This window comes from Ascidia mentula, chromosome 1, assembly GCF_947561715.1.
Source record: "Ascidia mentula chromosome 1, kaAscMent1.1, whole genome shotgun sequence".
In the NCBI taxonomy this organism is placed as follows: Eukaryota; Metazoa; Chordata; class Ascidiacea; order Phlebobranchia; family Ascidiidae; genus Ascidia; species Ascidia mentula.
This window is the reverse complement of record NC_138566.1, coordinates 26,937,358-26,958,599: the sequence shown is the minus strand read 5'-3', so window position 1 is coordinate 26,958,599 and position 21,242 is coordinate 26,937,358. Positions and strand designations below refer to the sequence as shown.

General features: G+C 40.6%; 2 protein-coding genes across 2 annotated transcripts; one reads left to right on the top strand and one right to left on the bottom strand.

Annotated features, from left to right (window-relative positions):
- The first annotated feature begins 1,237 nt into the window (after nt 1-1,237).
- LOC145891083 (sentrin-specific protease 1-like) lies at nt 1,238-4,189 on the top strand. Its single transcript, XM_082981904.1, has 7 exons — nt 1,238-1,334; nt 1,503-1,555; nt 1,696-1,827; nt 2,268-2,376; nt 2,427-2,473; nt 3,564-3,728; nt 3,937-4,189. The coding sequence occupies exons 1-7, from the start codon at nt 1,238-1,240 to the stop codon at nt 4,096-4,098; spliced, it is 765 nt and encodes a 254-aa protein (XP_082838030.1). The 3' UTR covers nt 4,099-4,189.
- Nucleotides 4,190-5,395: 1,206 nt separating this feature from the next.
- On the bottom strand, nt 5,396-12,751 carry LOC145891067 (kelch-like protein 12). Its single transcript, XM_082981903.1, has 12 exons — nt 12,500-12,751; nt 12,326-12,449; nt 11,716-11,869; nt 11,211-11,428; nt 10,478-10,621; nt 10,313-10,418; nt 9,855-9,946; nt 9,387-9,567; nt 7,247-7,387; nt 6,657-6,818; nt 6,302-6,443; nt 5,396-5,972 (listed from the first exon to the last, which is right to left on the bottom strand). Exons 1-12 carry the CDS (start codon nt 12,559-12,561, stop codon nt 5,873-5,875), a joined length of 1,626 nt encoding a protein of 541 aa, XP_082838029.1. The 5' UTR covers nt 12,562-12,751; the 3' UTR covers nt 5,396-5,872.
- Nucleotides 12,752-21,242: the final 8,491 nt, after the last annotated feature.

The following is a 21,242-nucleotide window of genomic DNA, read 5'->3' as shown; positions in this document are numbered from 1 at the left end:
AACCACAGCTAGGTGGAAGTAATTATTGTGTCAGCTGCATACAGATGGCCGCCGGCCAAGCAAAGACTTCCACTTTGTGGTAAATATACAACCACCGTCATCCGTAAGGCACCAAACTAGGTGCAACCTCACGGAGGAATAATTATGTTTCTATAATTTTATTTTTTGAAACCAAGCTCAATTATTTACAAACAAATTCCCGGCAATTGTTTGCGAAGGATTAGTGTTGCTGCATGTTAAGCGATATTATGATACATTGTTTCACTGTTAACTACCTTTTTTATACCTTTTGCAAATCTTTACGAAAAAAGATCAAAACATACGAATATTGCAAACGTAGGCAAGCAAAATTCAACTACTACCCTTAAATCTAACACATCCCATCAGTACTTTTTTATGTTTAGCTTGTTGTGACTACAAATATTTAAAAAAATATCAAATTATGAAAAGTACCGTATCAGTCTTGTGTCAACAACTGAATTGTTCTGCTTTTGCACTCTTTGAAATGGACTGGATTTTATGTTATAAAATAAAATGTTATTCTTCTCAATAAGTGCCAAAGCAGAACAATTCAGTTGAAAAAGTATGTTGCCTGCCATATTTTGACGAAAATGGAGTTTAGCGAGTGGTCAGAGATCCTCGTTAGTTAGCGAGGAACTTAACGAGAAAATTAATAACGCGGCTCGTCATACCAAAAGTTGCGTTAGCGCGGTTTTGCGTCGAAATCGAACTTGCTAAACATGACGATGTGAGCTCATCTTACCGACCAAGATCGCTTCCCTATCATCGCCTTATGTTTGTTATCGAACTTCACTGGGTTGTCTTCCTTATCATACCAGGAATGTGAGGTTTTGCATTGCAACAGCCGACAGGACATAGGAGCACGTGCAATGTTCTTTTGCTGCTGTTGTGTACAGAGAACTTTTTCAGCGATACCAGCAATACATGTGGGTGGGCGAGATGTATTCGAGGCCAAACAAACACCTTGTTACAAGACCTGGGAATTTTTAATCGAAGCAGTGTATGGAAATCAGATGGCAAGTTTTTCAGGACCATAAACCTGACCGGAGATTCCACTAGTTTGAGGATTATTCAGGCTGTGGCATCACTTCAACAGGTTAATCGGAATAACTTTGTCACATACATTGTTTACATGTTGTTCTGGTGTTTGCTTTCCTTCAACAAGGGTCAACCTGGAATATATTTCTACAAGACGAATATCTTATCGTGTACTACAATGTTACGTCATACAGACAAGCTAAAACTGGATGTGAGGCAAGAAATGCTCACCTTGCAAATGTCAAAACAACCGAAATATTCAACTTTCTCGTCAGGTAAAATTGATACTTCCATAATCTGAGGTAAAAGCTGTGGTTTTAAGTGACATCATTGAGAACTTAACAAGCTTATTTTTATATTCAGTCGGAACTAAAGATTTATTAATTTTTTTACGAATACGATGGTGCGTTGATTTTGTGCATTTATTTATTCTTTTTTCTCAGTCGAAACACGAGCAACTGGAAGTCATCATATTATCATTATGGCCGCCCTTTTTGTGACTTTATTAAAAAACTACGGTTATCGTTCAAATAAAAGCATATTTTGCCATTGATTGCCATTATTTTGCCATCTCAGCACCAAATCTCTTCATCAATGCAAAATATCTGGCAACGTTTTAACATACTTTTGTTCTAGGAAGTTGAGAGTAAGGTTGATGATGCTTTGGTCCCTTTCCCACCCCATCAAGTGTTGGTTGAAGCTTTTAACATCAGCATTACGAGGGAACACATGGCGACGTTAAGTGGTCTCAACTGGTTGAATCACGAGGTGAGCGAAAGTTTCCCTCGCGGGGAATAACCCTAATGGAGGTTTAGAAATGTCACATTTTGTTGCATCCTAAAGAAGGCTGCTGCATAGCAAGCAAAACGTTGACACTTACAACTATTTTTGCGTGATGAGCCGCCTTGTGTGATAAATATGCCTGGCAGCATCAGAAGTGAACCTTCCAAAGTTGTCTTTTGCAGATTAAATGAACTTGTGGCTTTATAGAGGGGGGAATTTGTTACACAGTGGCTTGTATTATGGCTTGATACCCAACCAGTACCAACATAGTGGGTAATAGGCCATTGTACTTAACTCTGCTTAATGTAGTAACATTGTATGGTTGGACAAGCAGTTTTAATCCAAATAAACTTCACAAGTTATGGCCATGAAATTTCATCTGCGACTGTCTAGTTTGTAAATCACTGACCTTACATTCCTTGAAGGTCATCAATTTCTACATGGAGTTAATAGTGGAAAGATCAAAGAAGATTGACAACCTTCCCACTGCTCATGCGATGAACACGTTTTTCTACCCCAAGTTGACCAAGCAAGGTTACAAGTCTGTGAGAAGATGGACGAAAAATGTTGACATCTTTTCAAAGTCCCTTGTTCTGTTTCTTATTTATTTGGCGTACATTGGACGTTGGCAGTAAGTTATGTGTTGTATTTTAGTGCAACGTAACTCAATGTGTTGTTATATGTCCACTGTATAAATCCACTGTATGAGCTGTTTTACGCGGATCTGCCTGCGTTACTGTTTAAACAAAATTTTCCCTTCAATTTAATTCGTTGAACACAATTTAATTCGACAACTTACAAACCACGCATCAATCGGTTCCCAAACAATATCTCGTATAAGCGATAATCAACCAAATTGTTTCTTGATCTATTCTTTGACTCTTTCTTCTTGACTTCTTGACTCTTGTTGACTCCTTCCAGCACTCTCTGGTTACTTGATGAATATGCACGGAATATATAGCCAGGACGAGTGCAGTTAATTGAGTTCAGGTAAAAGGGAAACGTTGGTGTTGACGTATGACGTTGATAAATTGTTGTCACACGTCTTGATGAGGTAGACAGGGCGCAGCATGACTTGAAATGACTTGATAGATGCAGATCAGAAATCACCAAAACCCTTCCAACTAGGAACACTAACAACGGTTTTACTCATAATTCTGAGAATAAACAGACTGGCCCATTGTGTTGAAAATATTGACATGTTTCATTGATTTACAAGACGTTTAGACAAAAACTTATTCCACTATCGATTTGAAATGGCGTAATTAAATCCACAGTTACATAGAGTTGGCCTGCCTGACGTCCCAGATTATAGATAACTTGCAACTAATCGGTGGCTCGGTAAATCGGTAAATCGGTAAATCGGTGCAGAAGTATTACCATGCTTTCGCATAGCAAGGCAGGAGATCCCCTAAGTATGTGATGGTCGCCTGACAAGTTTTGCGCTTGCGCACCAGTATACCTTGGCCACAATAAACCCCCGCGATACCTTCTGTATCTCTGTTGGTAGAGCTTTCGGCCTGCTTAGCCCAGGGTAGTGAGTTCAAACCTTGATTTTTCAGATCTCGCTCCGACTTGTGGATGATCCAGCTTGGCTGCAATGCCTTGACTGTGAAGCCTGTGAACGTAGTGTGTTATATTTAGTATATTATATTTGTTACAAACAGGTAAACCTTTGCCTTGTCTGCATTCCAACTCACACAGTAACTCATAATTTAAAGGTGGCAGATTTCCGGTGTAAGGAACTTCGTTATTACGACTCGATGGGAGGTTCAAACACTGAATGTCTTTCAACACTAAGAGATTATTTAGCGAGCGAACATTTGAACAAGAAGAAAAACAGTTACGTGGTGACGGATTGGAAAACCATCAGCAGTTCGCCACAGGTTCGCTTTTGTAAGATTATAGAGGGTGTCTAGTATGTTTTGAACATATTTAGCTTGTTGCATTATAACCATGTATTTTTGCTCCATTTCTTCGAATAAACAAACAGGATTGATTAAAAATTTAACATCAACCCATGGCTATTATCGTGTACAAAAATATTTCCATTCCAAAATGCAGGTATATTTTATATGATTCAATTTCGCGCAGGAAATACCTCAGCAAATGAACGGTTCAGACTGCGGGGTATTCACCTGCACTTTCGCCGAATTCATCAGCCGTGATTCTCCACTGAACTTTACTCAGTCCAATATGCCTCTACTGCGCAGGACAATGGTTTGGGAGATATTGAATCGAACCCTCACAAGATGACAAGTTCTCAAATAAAATTTACACATTTTCACTTGTGCTTCTTTGTTCTACTTTTGCATAGCAGCTAACCTGTATGTTGTTGAAACCAAATCGGGCGGTCGGTTAAACACTGGCCTCACTGTCTGTTGCTATGTTTGTTATGGGAATATTTAAGCGTGATTTGGTTTTGGCGAAAACATTTTTGTTGGCTAATTTTGAATATTGTTTTTGTGTTTATTTATGATAACTGTGTTTAATGTGAGAAGATAAATAACTTTAAACCAGGAGTTTTACATAACGTAACATAACCTTAACCGCTTTAAGGATTCCCAGACAAGAATGTGAAAAACACGTATGGATAAATAGGAGACGTTGTCTTGTCTTTTCTGACAATAATTTTGCTATATTGGTACAAATTGTCGGCATTGGCCTGGAATATGAGACGGAGTCCACGTTGAATTTCACCGCAGTTTTTTCTCCTGTCTTTGGCGTTGCTGGCAATACAATCATACGTTACAAACTTCACTATACAGCTCAGTCTTCTTCCGTTCCAACACCACGGATACTGGTTGTTTACCACGGAATCACAAGTACACATTCTCTCTGTCAGGGGTTCGTAAAACTTTTTCAGCTCATGGCACACATGTATAATCTAAAGTCGGACTTGCTTAATAGCTGTAGAACAGTGTTTCTTAACCTTTTTTGGATCACGAACCCCTAAAACATTCTTTGAAATGCCATGGACCCCTTTGCAAGAAACACATTGCAAATGTTGAAAAATTAAAATTCGTGGACAGTGAAACCTTACGGACAGAGGAAAATACGTGGATTTTCGGAATAATTGTATTTCGTTTCATGGACCCCAGGTTAAGAACCACTGCTGTAGAAGAATCTGGCACTTGGCTAGGCAAAAACGCACGCTAACAAGCAATCGTAAAATCTTGAAGCACAAACGAGTGTACCAGAAGCAATAAATGCGACTAAAAATGGAAATAATTCTTCATTATTTTCATGTTTAGTCGATGAAGTTCACAGTTTAAGCTTTAAGAAACTGACGATGATTATGCTAACCTACATAAGCGAAATCGATTTTCCAAAATGAAATCTGCTGACGAAAATCAAAGGCTTGTTGCTTCACAAAATGTACCGACTAAAATAATTTGTTGTCGCAGACAAATAAGCAATGTCCAACCGAGGGCCAGATTCATCTACAGCTATTAAGCAAGTCCAAAATCATATCATTTTTATTTTCACTTTACAAAGTACATGAACATGAAACACAAAACAGTTTGGGCACCGATAAAACCCTAAAGGTTATCGAGTCAGGCGCCCATGTGAAGGTGATTTCCTCACGGAGAATCAGTCTGCAACAGGATCACAGCTAGTTGCACTGGGAGGTGATCGATTGCAACCGACTGCTTTGGACGTTATATAGCGCGGAGTAACACATGATAATTCACATGTGAAAACAAGATTCGCAAAAGGCACACATGTATTGAACATAATGCACAACCTGACCTATTGTAGTATTGGTATTTATATTTTCGTAGCAAAATCACATTGGAAATCGACTAAAGGAATAAGTTCTATTTTGCGGATAACTGATATTATCACAAAATACACCGGCTTTCATACACATATACATGGTTTTAAAATAATTCACAACGCGTTGCAAAAATAGAAAACAATTGGTTGAGTTGCATAAAACGATATTTTTGACAAAACTTTTATTTGAGCATCTTTGACCGTAAGCAATCACAGTTAAATATCAACTACACCCAAATATAGAAACATATTAAACAGCAACAACAGTCGCACCACAAACTGGTTTGTCAAGATGAAAAGCATGTGTCCAGACATCTGAGATTGGATCGTAAACTTCAACTGATGGCTTTCTATAAAACAAACATGATACAGTTTCATGAATCAGGCCCACAACAAACACAGGCAAGTTTTTCCACAACCTTTTTATCAAGAAGTAAATTTATAAGTTAACAAAAACAAACCAACGTATACCCGCAGACCCCTTCACCACTAAACCAAACCACAAATACAACCTTGTGTAAAGCAAAGTGTTTTAAGTTTAATTTTAACAAACATTTATTAAATGTTGTTAATCAAGTATAACATCGTATATCCCACTTGTCCCAGTTACTCAACATTTACGTTTTCACATAAAACGGGAAACAGTGAACTATAGTGACGTCATAATAGTAATTCTTACCCCAATCCACCCACAGCATAAATCCTCCCATCAATAACACAAGCAGAGTGACGGTGACGAGGTTTTAGGAGAGGAGAAACATATTTCCATTTGTTGACTCTAGGTTCGTATTCTTCAACTGTTCGCAGGGTGCGACCACCTCCTGTCAGATTTAAAGTAAAACTTTTTATTGTTTTTAGGTTAATACTTTATAGTTATATCTACCAGTTTTTATGTTTAGGAATCTTTTCAGGAAACTCCATTATATTTATCACGTGATACATTCACCGGTGACGAATATGAATTTGTATTTTATAAATTTTACATAACAACAAAACTTACTGTTAACTTTATTACTTTACTTTTCATCACTAACCAATTGCATAGATCTTCCCTTTAATTTCTTCACATGCTAAACGATATCTTGCTTCATTGAGAGAAGCGATTCTTGTGGAGGTTCCAACACGAATATCGCGGAATTCACATGATTGTAAGGATTGTCTGCCATCATTCCTTCCGCCCACAGAAAACAAAACATCTGAAGAAATTTCCAAATCGCTTGTGTTAATATTTATTGTGACGTCATATTACGATTATGTTGTAATGTTACGTAACAAGCAATGAGGTAAGTTCTGTGTTTCTTAACGTACAAATAAGCGATCATCTTTAAATCGAGATTTTAATTGAAAGTAATCAATATTATGGTTGATATTCATGCAATAAAGAACTATTAAATAAAGATGGAATATTTCCTGCATTTCTGTTCAGTTTCAGGTCGGCGTTTTACAACATTTTTATGTCCAAGAGTGAATATTGTTGGGGCAAAAAGTTCAAATTTACTGATTATTTAAATTTGTGGTTTCTGGGTATTTATGTCGTTGTTTTAAACGGATGTCAATTATTTGGACCTTAATCCAGTAATGTGAAAAATAATCTTCACAAAAATAAATCCAGATACATTCTTACTGTCAATTGAAGCCATTCCATGTTCATATCTTGGTTGTAACATGTCGAAACCACTTCTCCATCTGTCTTTTTGTACAGAATAACACAAAGTTGATGAGAATGCTCCTTGGTTTCCAAGGCCCCCCGTGAGATACAAGTCATCTAAATTTGTTTGTAATTAGTGAAAACAAGGTTGTCCATAAAAGTGATAATTGTTGATAACAGAGGTACTCTAGGAATGTTTGCTGCTTGCTTTTAAAAAAAATGTTGAAAATTTTGCTGTTTAAACCATTTGGAAATCAGTGTTAGTAATCAGTGGCGGATCTAGAAAAAAAATGAGGGGGGTGTCCGAGTTTGGTCACGCCAATTTCGCGTTTGGCTTAGGCTACAATACGCCAATAATCTCGTTTGGTTTGCTAAACTACGCCAATAATCGCGTTTGGTTTGCTAAACTACGCCAATAATCGCGTTTGGCTTAGGCTAAAATAGGTATCTGGCGGTAAAAAAAAACACCCTTAGCGCTAGACTATTTCCGTCTTCGTTGCGTGTAATTAGATTTAGGACAATATACAAATCGCAAGAAGTTTGTCGCGAGCGAGGCTTATCTGGAGAATGTCCTGATTGGAAATGTCATTAGTTTATCTCCTTGTTCCTGTAGTATCATTGTTTTGTGACAATGGGGGATTCTTCGTCTGTAGATTATTACGTCACATTTTCTGGAGAACGCAATAAAATGCTGCAGCACTTGCCGCAAAATAATTTAGTTTGTCCAGTAAAGTTTAATCGAAACCGAAACAATATAGCAACATGCATCAGTCAAAGCTGTTTAAGTATTTCTCTAGTGAAGCAGCCTCTACAGCGAATTTTTGGCAAAGTTGTGTCAACTATCAGGTTATGCGGCACGCAGTGTTTTCCTCTTCGTGGCCACCGTAACGACGGACGTTTTAGATATTCTGGACGCTTCCAGTAACAACTGCTGTAATCTTCGCAGATAGTCTTTAATCTGTACGATGGGGCAGGAACGTTTAAGTGGCCTTGCACTTATCAAATACTGTAGCGACATAATTTCCGCGCTCGTGGATAAAATTGGCAAAAATAGTTGTTCAAAGCCATTTTTCATGAAATTTATGTTGATTTCTTTGCGTTGTGACAACAAACAACATAACTTTTGTAGTTGTGTTGAAACTGCTGCAGAAATAATTATTTTAAAAACGGTTTTCGAGTATCAACGGCACAGCAAATAATTGTTTCGAAAGCGGTCATGGACGCGTGAACGCGGCGGGCGCGACTGATCAACAAAGAAATTGCGGAGACGAACACTGGCCCGAAGTGTTCGCTCCTGCGTTGCGTAATGCTAACCGCAGTTTTACATCCCTCAAAACAATATAGCACAATACTGAGGGGGGTGTTCTGACACCCAAACACCCCCCCCCTAGATCCGCCACTGTTAGTAATATATTAAAAATGTTCAATTTTTTTATCTAGTCAGGGCTGAATCCATAACATAATAAGTAGTGATGCACCGAAACAGCTATTTTTATATTCGGCCGAAACCGAATATTCGGCAAAAGTTGCCGAATTAATTCGGCCGAATAAACCGAAACTAATTTTGGTATCCATCTCTTTTAAACGCAATAAATTTAAACAAATCATGTGCTGGATTAGATCTGATCCTATCATACAGCCATTTATTGGCGCTTGAAGAATAACCTCGTCTTCTGTACCAACTGCTTAAAGTTGATTTTTTGTCATTTCTGTGAAAGTCAACAAATGAAAGGAACATATTCGTACAGTTTAAACAATGATTTTAACCTTTTTAAACTTTGCGTATCAGCGTTATATGCAGTAAAAAAGTTTCGGTTTCGGCCGAATTTTGCAGAAATATTCGGCCGAAACCGAATAATTGCGAAAACCTTAGTTTCGGCCGAATAAATTCGGCAAACCGAACTTTCGGTACATCCCTAATAATAAGAGTGATTTGGGTTCTGGTCAAGCAGATAATCATACACCACACAAACACACACTATTGGTGAACGAAAATCAATTTTTACAAAACCCTTATGTGTGTTGGTCAAGAATCGTTGTGTGTGGGTTCACAAAACGTAATCCTGTAACATCCCATGGTTTAATGATAAACAATTTCTGGAATAACAAGACCAACCTCCAACAGCAGCAGATGCAGCAGAACTTCGACCTTCCAACAAATCAGCAATTTGTACCCAGTTTTTGCTTTGCTCCAAATTCAACATCTCACAACTTTGTGTTGGACCAACTCCACCCATTACATAAACATTTTCACCAAATTTGACTGAAGTTGAGTTCACTCTGTCTGTGATCATTTTCTAAACAAATTTGGATGATAATTAATAACACATTAAGACAAAGCGATTCACAAGCTTCACTAAATACCAGAAATATTTGTCCTAAAAAAATTAAAATACCCAGAAAATATGAAAAGTTACTTGTCATATGTTTCTCTAAATAATGGCTATTACATGTTATTTGCTGTTTTGCTAACTTTACATCAAGTTTTTTTATTACTTGTAAATACAAAGAGCATCAAGCAAAATACTTGACAGGAAAACAAGTTAAATAAGCAAAACCATATGACAGCAAGAAATGTACATACTGGGTAATGTTCATGTTGTTTTGTGGTAACATTCCATTTCACACAATCTCGTTTTGAATCTTTTCCACCAATGAGAAGAAATCCTGACAAATCTGCAACATAAATATTGCTTGCTATGGTTTTCGCTTGTGAAAAATATATTCTTATGGCATTAAAAGTTTTTTGATTCCGGCAAAGTTGTTACTTTGTAAATATGAACATTGAATGTAGTTGGTATATGTGTGAAATAGACTACAAGATTTGATTACAAAAAAAATAACATATTTTGTAGATGTGGTCTTGCAGTGAAATCTGTTTTCAGAACACATATTTCCAATATTAGAATCCATTTGTACATGTTAGGTGGGAAATTAAATGGGGCTTAAAGTTATGAAAGTACAAATGCTACAAGGGTGGTGTAAATATGGCAGATGTAACATATTGCTGTGAATGTGACATAAAATAAACAAATCTTGCACCTTTTTTGACAGAACTTGCTTTTCCACTTGTTCCTGGTACATCATATTGTTTCAATACAGCATCCATGACTGCATGACAACATTCGAAATTACTTCTCACAAGAGGCTGAAAAATAATGAAATATTTCAGTTCACGGCAAGGAAATCAATTTAAACCAAATTTACTTCATTTCTAACTGTGGTTGCAACAAACTGAGTGGAAATAGATGAAAGATCAAGTTGTGAGAAAAGATTCACAAACAAATCCTCTCGATGGGAAGGATTGAAATTGACCCATCGAACCATTCCAGTAAAAACAGCTTCTTCCATCTACATTCAACAACTAATATGTAATAACAAAGCAAGTTAATTTTCAAACAAGTCATAAAGAAGATAATGAAATGAGTGTCTGCATTAAATACTAAATTAAAACCAAGAACATGAACAGAGAGGCAAAATGTCACACAGAAAGTTTAATCACTTCCAAAATAACTTGAAGTAAATGTTTTGACATAAGGTTGTTGAAAAACAAACAGTTAAAAATCATTTTGCCATAATCTCAGCCCTGTCATATAAGCTTCAAAGAATGTTTGTTGCAAATATCACATCATTGCATGTTGCGATGCGGTGGCATGCCAATAAACCAACTCAGATATACAGCAAAGTACACTAGTTCTTGTAAAGTTATAGTCTACGTTGTGTAAAATGCATGTTGAATTATGACTGCAATTATCACTGGAATACATTTTTACTGCTGTGAGACTAAATAAGAACAAACAACATTTAAAACCGACAGCTGTTGATGGGGAAATGATGATGTGCTTACCCAACTTTTAAGCCCGACAACTTGCGTAGATAAACAAATAAACTATATACATGTATACAGGAACAAAACATAAAGAAAATGAATCACAATTACCCCTTTGTTTTTCTGCTTGATGATTGCAGACATATCACCTACATCAAGTTGCATGAAATCATCATGTTGTACAACTGTTGCAATGTTATCAATAATCATTTGGTTTGTTTTCTTTTCCACATCAACAAGATTGTATCGAGTAGCATAAGCTCTTAGCTTCAAACAGTTGTCGGTTGAAATCATTTCAAGGATGACTCGACAACAAAACGACTTCAACTCTGAAAGTGTGAATAAAACACAGTGTTGTCTGTCTCACTTCTTCATTAATTACAAATAATTTGTATTGTCCCAGGTTTATGGGAAAAAGTAGCACTCAGTACAAAGATATTAATATCCCTCTAGCATAGTGACAATAGTTAAACACAAAAATATTTATTACACCTTATAATTGGGAAATTGTCGTGGTTGGCACAAATAATGATATACATGTGGAATGTATATATTAGAATAATCATTCTTAACACATTAACACCAGTGAAGATTAAAACTTGCAATGTTTACATACCTTCCATCTGTGTATAATCAGCATCTTCCAACACTTCCAACACATTTTTCTCTGTTACTTCAATATCACCAGTGTAAATATAATCCAATACACTTTCCAGTCTTTTTGGTGGAATATTGTCAACCTTGATGAAATCGCTGTGTTTTTCGCTCATCTAAAAGAAAACAAAGTTGACAAATCACAACAAACACAACACAATCTGATCTCAAGAACTATGAAAAAGTCATACACATTTGCAAGTACGCATATGTATCTACACATGTATCTGTGCTCTCAAGTCGATGAATATATCCTTGATGATATACATGTTGTTTGACATTCTTATAGCTGACTAGTTTTTGCCGCCAAGACAGTGAATATACTGTTAAACACAGTGACTGTTTAAGATAAAACATATGGTACACTAACCAATACATATGAGTTTAATAACAATATTGTTATTATTGAAAAAAAATATCATTAGGCTAATGTGACAATACAATACAAAATAAGTGTTACTGAAATGATTTGTTATTTAAAGATCATATCTTAACTATGTAATGACAGACAGGTGACAATTAAAAAAGGCAAAACTTAAGATTCATTATATTTCTACATAACAAACACTTACCTCAACACCAAGTAAAGCATTAAAATAATCTGACATAGAACAAACAACAGCATCATGAATTGAATAGTTTTCTCCTTGGGAACAAAGTGTTCTGTTGCAAAATCGTTTTGTTTCTTTTCTGTCACTAAAACATCAATAGTTTTACTTTAGTAAATCACCATAAATTAAACTTACTTGTTTAAAAAATTCATCACTTTCTGATGATGCAAGTGTATTTCTTCTTGTGTTCGCTTCATGATGGAGACAAAAAGTTAAACTGACAGTGAATGGAACACCAACAATTATTATAAGTTGCAGATATGTAATGTGTTTGCAAAACAAAATAGTTTAGTCTACTTGTTTGGTTTAATTCAGGAACAAACCTAATTTCCAGCGTTCAAGGTTTTAAATGTTAAAAATTACAGAAGTGCAAAAAAACGTCGGCCATTTATTTGTAAACCTTGGTAACCTTCTAATACTACAGGTGCGCTAGGTGCGCTAGGTGCGCTAGGTGCGCTAGGTGCGCTAGGTGCGCTAGGTGCGCTAGGTCCGCTAGGTCCGCTAGGTCCGCTAGGTCCGCTAGGTCCGCTAGGTCCGCTAGGTCCGCTAGGTCCGCTAGGTCCGCTAGGTCCGCTAGGTCCGCTAGGTCCGCTAGGTCCGCTAGGTCCGCTAGGTCCGCTAGGTCCGCTAGGTCCGCTAGGTCCGCTAGGTCCGCTAGGTCCGCTAGGTCCGCTAGGTCCGCTAGGTCCGCTAGGTCCGCTAGGTCCGCTAGGTCCGCTAGGTCCGCTAGGTCCGCTAGGTCCGCTAGGTCCGCTAGGTCCGCTAGGTCCGCTAGGTCCGCTAGGTCCGCTAGGTCCGCTAGGTCCGCTAGGTCCGCTAGGTCCGCTAGGTCCGCTAGGTCCGCTAGGTCCGCTAGGTCCGCTAGGTCCGCTAGGTCCGCTAGGTCCGCTAGGTCCGCTAGGTCCGCTAGGTCCGCTAGGTCCGCTAGGTCCGCTAGGTCCGCTAGGTCCGCTAGGTCCGCTAGGTCCGCTAGGTCCGCTAGGTCCGCTAGGTCCGCTAGGTCCGCTAGGTCCGCTAGGTCCGCTAGGTCCGCTAGGTCCGCTAGGTCCGCTAGGTCCGCTAGGTCCGCTAGGTCCGCTAGGTCCGCTAGGTCCGCTAGGTCCGCTAGGTCCGCTAGGTCCGCTAGGTCCGCTAGGTCCGCTAGGTCCGCTAGGTCCGCTAGGTACCTTCTAATACTGCAGGTGCGCTATATTTGACCTAATACTACAGGTCCGCTAGGTACCTTCTAATACTACAGGTCCGCTAGGTACCTTCTAATACTACAGGTCCGCTAGGTAACTTCTAATACTACGGGTCCTTGGGTCCGCTAGGTACCTTCTAATACTACAGGTCCGCTAGGTAACTTCTAATACTACAGGTCCGCTAGGTAACTTCTAATACTACAGGTCCGCTAGGTAACTTCTAATACTACAGGTCCTTGGGTCCGCTGGGTCCGCTGGGTCCGCTGGGTCCGCTGGGTCCGCTGGGTCCGCTGGGTCCGCTGGGTCCGCTGGGTCCGCTGGGTCCGCTGGGTCCGCTGGGTCCGCTGGGTCCGCTGGGTCCGCTGGGTCCGCTGGGTCCGCTGGGTCCGCTGGGTCCGCTGGGTCCGCTGGGTCCGCTGGGTCCGCTGGGTCCGCTGGGTCCGCTGGGTCCGCTGGGTCCGCTGGGTCCGCTGGGTCCGCTGGGTCCGCTGGGTCCGCTGGGTCCGCTGGGTCCGCTGGGTCCGCTGGGTCCGCTGGGTCCGCTGGGTCCGCTGGGTCCGCTGGGTCCGCTGGGTCCGCTGGGTCCGCTGGGTCCGCTGGGTCCGCTGGGTCCGCTGGGTCCGCTGGGTCCGCTGGGTCCGCTGGGTCCGCTGGGTCCGCTGGGTCCGCTGGGTCCGCTGGGTCCGCTGGGTCCGCTGGGTCCGCTGGGTCCGCTGGGTCCGCTGGGTCCGCTGGGTCCGCTGGGTCCGCTGGGTCCGCTGGGTCCGCTGGGTCCGCTGGGTCCGCTGGGTCCGCTGGGTCCGCTGGGTCCGCTGGGTCCGCTGGGTCCGCTGGGTCCGCTGGGTCCGCTGGGTCCGCTGGGTCCGCTGGGTCCGCTGGGTCCGCTGGGTCCGCTGGGTCCGCTGGGTCCGCTGGGTCCGCTGGGTCCGCTGGGTCCGCTGGGTCCGCTGGGTCCGCTGGGTCCGCTGGGTCCGCTGGGTCCCAATCGCAGCAATTGCCTCTTTGTTTCTGCCTCCACTTTGGTATATCCCCACACATTTGCGATTCTTTTCTCAAATAGATCATAGTTTTCGGTCTCATAGTCGTTTGGTTTCAGAGATCAGGGCGTTTGACCAGCACAGATCTCGGTTTTGTTTTGACTGGACCTGCAGGCAACATGGTGTCTGACTGGGACTTTCTTGAATTCTACGAGGTACTCAAAATAATTGTTTTTGAAAATATTAATAGCCTACCTTAATTAACCTCGAGTGTCCTTTATCATCACACGTTTAAGGTATCATTCTAAACAGGTATGCTTATCTGAGTTTCAAGTCATAGGCGATGCAACTACATTTCTTAAAAATATTCGAAGGGTTCGGGAAAATGCATTGACCTGAATTTGCACCGAAAAAATTATATGAACTGAAACGATAAGACGTTTTCAATTCACCGAAACAAATATTCGTTGTGAAACGTATACTATACAAAACCAGATGACCTACCAATCGAGCCAACAGTGGTTGCATACAAAATTTGGCCGATTAACATAGATTTTTCTCTATACAAACTTTTATTTTTGAACTGCCACCAAAATCTGTTACTCTAAAAAACGACAAACAAAATAACGATGCTTACTTCTGACGAAAAAAAGTTCGACGCAGTACGATAAAACGAACAAGAAATCTGGCTTCGTTAGTAACTAATTAGGGGACCAAAAAACAGCCAGAAAATGTAACAAACCCTCGTGCAATTAAAGGTTGGATAATGCGGACCTGTAACATTAGAATGTATCTAGCGCACCTGTAGTATTAGAAGGGACCTAGCGGACCTAGCGGACCTAGCGGACCTAGCGGACCTAGCGGACCTATTGGACCTATTGGACCTAGCGCACCTAGCGCACCTGTAGTATTAGAAGGTACCGCTTTGGTTTGCAACTGCTTTCATTTTTTGCAGCATTTCTGTGAACGAAACCAGAGACTACTAAGGGCCGTATTATAGAACAAGGCTTAAGTTTGGCTTGAGTCTTGCTTATAAAATTGAGACTTAAGTGCGCTCGCTTATCAACAGGCACACGGTAATATAAAAGGTTTCTTAAGTCTCACTGAAGTTTGCACTTTCAAGTCAGACTTGCGTGACGGTTTCGAATATTTTTTCGTATCGTCGAGTTATTACGTCATCGATAACTCAAATGCGCCACATAGCGTTGGCGTCGGCAGTTGTCTGCGCAACAAGGTCAAAGGTTTTGTTTACTGTTTTATTTTGCTAAATTGATGTAAATGTACACGCATAAGTAAATAACTTCTCGTATTTTGCCACAGTACAAACATGGATAGCAAAAAAATACTTGAAAAAAAACACAACGACTGCACTTCTTTAAACAAAAAAAGGAAGGCTTGGAAAAATGTGGCCACAGAGTTTAATAGTAACCCAAATGTCCAAAAGTTTGGTTGGAATCAACTTAGAAAGTGTTGGGCCAACTTAAAAGCCAGGTATGTAGGCTACTCCATTGATGCAAGGAAATATCTTGAGGTTTTCATATCTTTCACTTTTAGATCCAAAAAAGACATTGCACATGAAAAAAGAGAGCGCAGGAAAACAGGGGGAGGTCCACCCCCAGCTGATACTCCGGAAATTTCCCAAAACATTTATCAATTGATTCCTTCACAATTTGACCCACTTGAAAATAATTTGCGCTTTGTTGCTACATCAGCTACGTCACAATGCTTTCCAACCGGGATGCAGTAAACGCGCGGGAAAGTTTTCAAATTGGAAGTCACGTTACAAAAGGTTTACTTAGGAGCGAAGTCAAACTCAAACTCAAGTCAGGTCTCCTAATACGGCCCTAAGTCTCTGACGAAACTAAAGTCTTGCAGGAGGGGAATACCCTCATACCATGCTTGAATGATCAGCAAGTAATATTTGATTTTGTTAGGTAAATTAATTTAAAATTTGTTTTAACTATTAAACATTAAATAACACACAAAATTCTAAACAAAATTATTTATGCATGTCAAACGTAAATATTTCTATTTTTTTAATCAGAGCCATCAACGACATCTCCAAGCAAAACTGTAACCGCATCAATAGGTAAGATAGCCTAATAACTAATCTTATGGTCCCTGCTTAAGTCAACAAATGGCCTTGATTCAGGTGTAAATGTTTGAAAGTTTGCAAGCGCTCTTAATTTATGTTGATATGATTTACAGAACTTATGACGAAACTTGTACATAAATTTTAGTTAGTTGTGAAAACGCGCAGAACACCGAAACCTGTTTCGCGTCACATAATGTTCAGTAGAACAACTGTGATCCGCGTAAACGTTTTACACATTAAAACTAATTATGAAAATGCGATAATAATAATATGCAAGTGCTTGGACCACTGCAAGACCAAACAACGGGAACTGTTAGCTTTGGATGTTTTGTTCACGTAAACTTGACAACACCTCCTTGTATATCCTGTTGCGAATCACTGTTGGTTGTTGAAAATTAAACCGACTTAAAATATGCTCCAAACGAATTACAGAGTTTCCGAGTAAGCAGTGTGACTTTGAAATGTTTAAGTTTCGCTGTTCCACAGGCAGGGTTGAGATTCGATCCTCTATCATACGCTTAACGAAAGTGTCACAAGATTAATGCGGTTTTAAGGTTGAATGACAATACGTAACGTCATGTATATAATTAGAGGCATCTACTTCACAACCTTGATACGTTTGGTTTTCATTGTTTTATTTAATTCTTGTGGACTTTGTGAACCCGGAAGATGCCTCATGGTTTTCGCTTCTCTTATTCACTTCCACTGTCTAGGTTTTGTGGGGATAAAAACGTTCGGCGTTTGGGGAACAGGCGCATGAGTGTAAACCAGGATAGGAGAAAGAAAACAACGACATAGTTGAACAATCGCTTATATTTTCTCAACGTTATTCCTAGTCAACATAAAAATATACTGACAGGATTAAGTTGACGAAAAGTTTTAGAATTACTGCTCTGCAAATTAGTTGATGTCAATCATAGCAGGAATGCATTGGTGGTATTCTGTTCTGGTGTTTGCTTTCCTTCAACAAGGGTCAACCTGGAATATATTTCAACAAGACGAATATCTTATTGTGTACGACGTTGTTACGTCATACAGCCAAGTTGAACGTGAATGTGAGGCAAGAAATGCTCACCTTGCAAATGTCAAAACAACCGAAATATTCAACTTTCTAGTTAGAAAAAGGACACTTCTATTGTAGTGTATAGGCACGACTGCTTTGCGTTCGTTTATTGCGAGTCACCCAAATGGAATGACGCGTGCGCGCAATAAAGCAACATAAAAAAAGACGCGTGTCGCAGGTCGCGTGTGACGCGATGTCGCGAAGACGCTACCACACCCCCCACCAGTGTTCAAGTCATGCACGATAACGTAAAGGCAAATTGACAACACGACCAGAGCGGGTAACTGTTGAACGATAGGGTTCGTTTGGATGCGGAACATGCGAAACACGATTGCCAGAAGTCTGCGATGTAAACCTTTGTTCGAAATATGCAGGTTTGAGGCGATCAATAGACACCGTGTGTTGTCGGCCATTCATCTCAAGACAAAAGTATTTAGCGTGTTTTCGAATTACTTTAAATGGACCGTCTTATGGACATTGCAAAGGTGTTCGGTGTGCGTCGTTTCGAACGAAAACAAACGTGCAGTTGCGTAATATACCGTCCACCCTGTCGTAAGAATGTCGGTGCCAGGTTGTCGGAGTCGGTCGCAAGCGAAAAACTCGCCGGGCAATTGTAGTGTAGCACCATACACCAACTCTGCAGCAGAACACCCGATGTCCTCCTCTATAGCTGATCTCATGCCGAGTAATACAACGGGAAGATGATCAAACCAATCGTTTGTTGTCAAGCGCGCTGTCAACGCGGCTTTAAGCTGACGATGCATTCTTTCCACAATGCCGTTGCACTGAGCGTGGTAGGACGTTGCTCGTTGCCGATGGGCACTTAGTAAATTGTTAAGGTTGGCCCAGAGTGTTGATTTAAACTGGCGTCCTCTATCCGACATTATGGTTTGTGGGGTCCCCAAGCGCGAAACCCATAAAAGCAAGGCTCTTGCGCAAGATTGCGTGGTTGCATCTGCCATGAGGATAGCTTCAGGCCATCGAGTAAACCGATCGATGCAGGTAAATAAATAGGTATATCCCTGGGAAATGGGGAGAGGTCCGACGATGTCAACATGAATATTTGCGAACCTTCTGGTCGGAAGTGCAAAGGAACTAAAAGCAGCAGCGGTGTGTTTCTGGATTTTAGCTTTCTGGCATTGCAAACAAGTTCGTACCCAGTTACCAACATCCTTGTTCAAACCATGCCATATAAAGCGATCGGACACAAGTTTGCGAGTTGCGCGAATGCCTGGGTGTGGCAAATTGTGAACAGCGTCGTAAGTTTGGCGACGGTAAGCATTGGGAACCACAGGGCGGGGGTAACCTTTAGATACATCGCAAAGAATTGTCAGTTCAGTTCCAAACAATGGTACATCACAAAATCTGAGTGACGTGATTGAGGTGCGAAATGCTTTAATTTCCTCGTTATTTCTTTGTGCGAGTGCCATTTGAGTGAAATCAATAACAGATGATGACATAGCATTAATATTGGCCCTCGACAATACATCAGCAGCCAAGTTACTGTGTCCCTTTATGTGGTGTACGTCGGTGGTTAACTCACAAATAAAACTTAAATGGCGAACTTGCCGAGGTGACAATGCACTTGAATTCCTTTGAAAAACATGAATTAAGGGTTCGTGATCAGTTAAAACAGAAAATGCTCTTCTACGAAGTAACGGAAATGGCGAATAGACAAATAAATAGAAAGAATTTCACGGTCAAACGTACTGTACCGTGTTTCTGGGGGTTTTAGTTTTCTTGAAAAGAAACCTATTGGTTTCCATTTACCGTTGTGTCGCTTCTCCAGCAAAGCACCGACTGCAATGCCTGAAGCGTCAGCTGTGATTCGTGTAGCCGCGTCTGCCTTGGGGTGAACAAGCATCACATACGTTACGAGTGCTTGTTTTGATGCCACAAATGCAGCTGCGCAATCCTCAGTCCATTTAAAATCCTTCTTTGTGCCTGCGAGCGCCTGGTGTAAAGAATGCAAAATTTTTGCATCACCAGGAACAAAACGATGGTAGAAGTTAATAAGTCCCAGGTATTCTCTCAGGCTTTTCGTGGACGTTGGTTGAGGAAATTTGTTGATCGCTTCAACCCTGCTTGGCAGTGGCGAAATACCTTGTGCTGTAATTTGATCTCCCAAAAATTCAATTGTTGTGCTGCCAAATTCACACTTATCAGGGTTGACAACAATCCCATAGGTTTGGAGCCGCTTTAAAAGCAGACGTTAGTGTCTCCGGTGAGCAGAAGCAGAGGAGCTGAAAACCAATATATCATCAAGATAAACAATAATAAAATCCAAACCTCTGCACACTTCGTCCATAAAGCGTTGGAAAGTCTGAGCTGCGTTACAAAGGCCAAACGGCATTCGTGTATTCGAATAAACCGAAAGGCGTGATGATTGCGGTTTTTGGAATATCATCTTTCGCAACTGGAATGTGATGGTATGCTCGTACAAGATCAATCTTGCTGAAAATAGTCGCGCCGTGTAGATTGGCAGACGAATCTTGTATCAAAGGAATAGGGTAGCGATCCGGTATAGTGCTATTATTGAGTTTGCGGTAATCACCGCATGGCCTCCACTGGCCGGATTTTTTTCGCACCATATGTAGCGGTGAGACCCATGTGCTTGATGAACGGCGAACAATTCCCAGTTCCAACAAATTTTGAAATTCTTCTTTCGCACATTTTAACTTGTCTGGAGAAAGGCGACGAGCTTTAGCATAAGCTGGAGGGCCTTTGGTAACAATGTAATGCTTGACGTCGTGTTTCAAGGAAGCATCGTTGTACACCGCACTTTGCAAAGTTGGAAACTCCAGGAAAATGTTTTTAATTTCATTTATGTCGCTGGTGGCCGCCACTAAAGCAAGCGCGGCGGTATTTGAAATGCCGGTTTTGACGCTGTGAAAGGTTTTGGCATTTATTAGCCTATTTCGGCTCAGATCAATGAGTAATCCAAAATGTCTAAAGAAATCGGCACCAAGAATCGGTTGCGTGACCTCGACAACAACAAAATGCCACGAAAAATTTTCACCTAAACCTGAGTTAAGGTTGATTTTTTGGGTGCCAAATGTTGCAATAGTACTTCCATTTGCTGCAACAAGCTTCACGTTTCTTTGACAGCCATTGCGATCCATTGTGTTTGCAGTAACCACACTTACTGCGGCACCAGAATCAACCAAATATCTCTGACCAGTTATTTTGTCAGTTACATGCAGGAGGCGGCGATAACGAGCAGAGGCACAAGCCGCCATTAGTGGCTGATCTCGGCGTTTCCCTTGCGGCTGCAGGGAGGAACGCATTTTCTTGCATCGTTCCCAAAGCGTCTGTGGTACCAACACAAAGTGGAAAACGTTGCTTGTACACGCTGTGTTTCTTTTTAACAGCGCAACATCTTGATGTAGTTTCTCTACCTCTGCCAATGTAGGCTGTGGGTCAAGCAGGTCCATAATATTGTCTGCTTTCTCGGCGAGTTGTGCATTGGACGTTGGCAGTAAGTTATGTGTTGTAATTTAGTGCGGCGTAACTCAATGTGTTGTTATATGTCCACTGTATAAATCCACTGTCTGTGCTGTTA

Coding starts and splice junctions, on each gene's coding strand:
- LOC145891083 (XM_082981904.1), top strand. CDS start 1,238: ATGTTACGTCATACAGACAAGCTAAAACTGGATGTGAGGCAAGAAATG. Junction 1,828..2,267: donor TCAACTGGTTGAATCACGAG/GTGAGCGAAAGT, acceptor CATTCCTTGAAG/GTCATCAATTTCTACATGGA. Junction 2,474..3,563: donor GCGTACATTGGACGTTGGCA/GTAAGTTATGTG, acceptor CATAATTTAAAG/GTGGCAGATTTCCGGTGTAA.
- LOC145891067 (XM_082981903.1), bottom strand. CDS start 12,561: ATGAAGCGAACACAAGAAGAAATACACTTGCATCATCAGAAAGTGATG. Junction 10,419..10,477: donor CAACCACAGTTAGAAATGAA/GTAAATTTGGTT, acceptor ATTATTTTTCAG/CCTCTTGTGAGAAGTAATTT. Junction 7,388..9,386: donor TGCATCTGCTGCTGTTGGAG/GTTGGTCTTGTT, acceptor AAACAAATTTAG/ATGACTTGTATCTCACGGGG.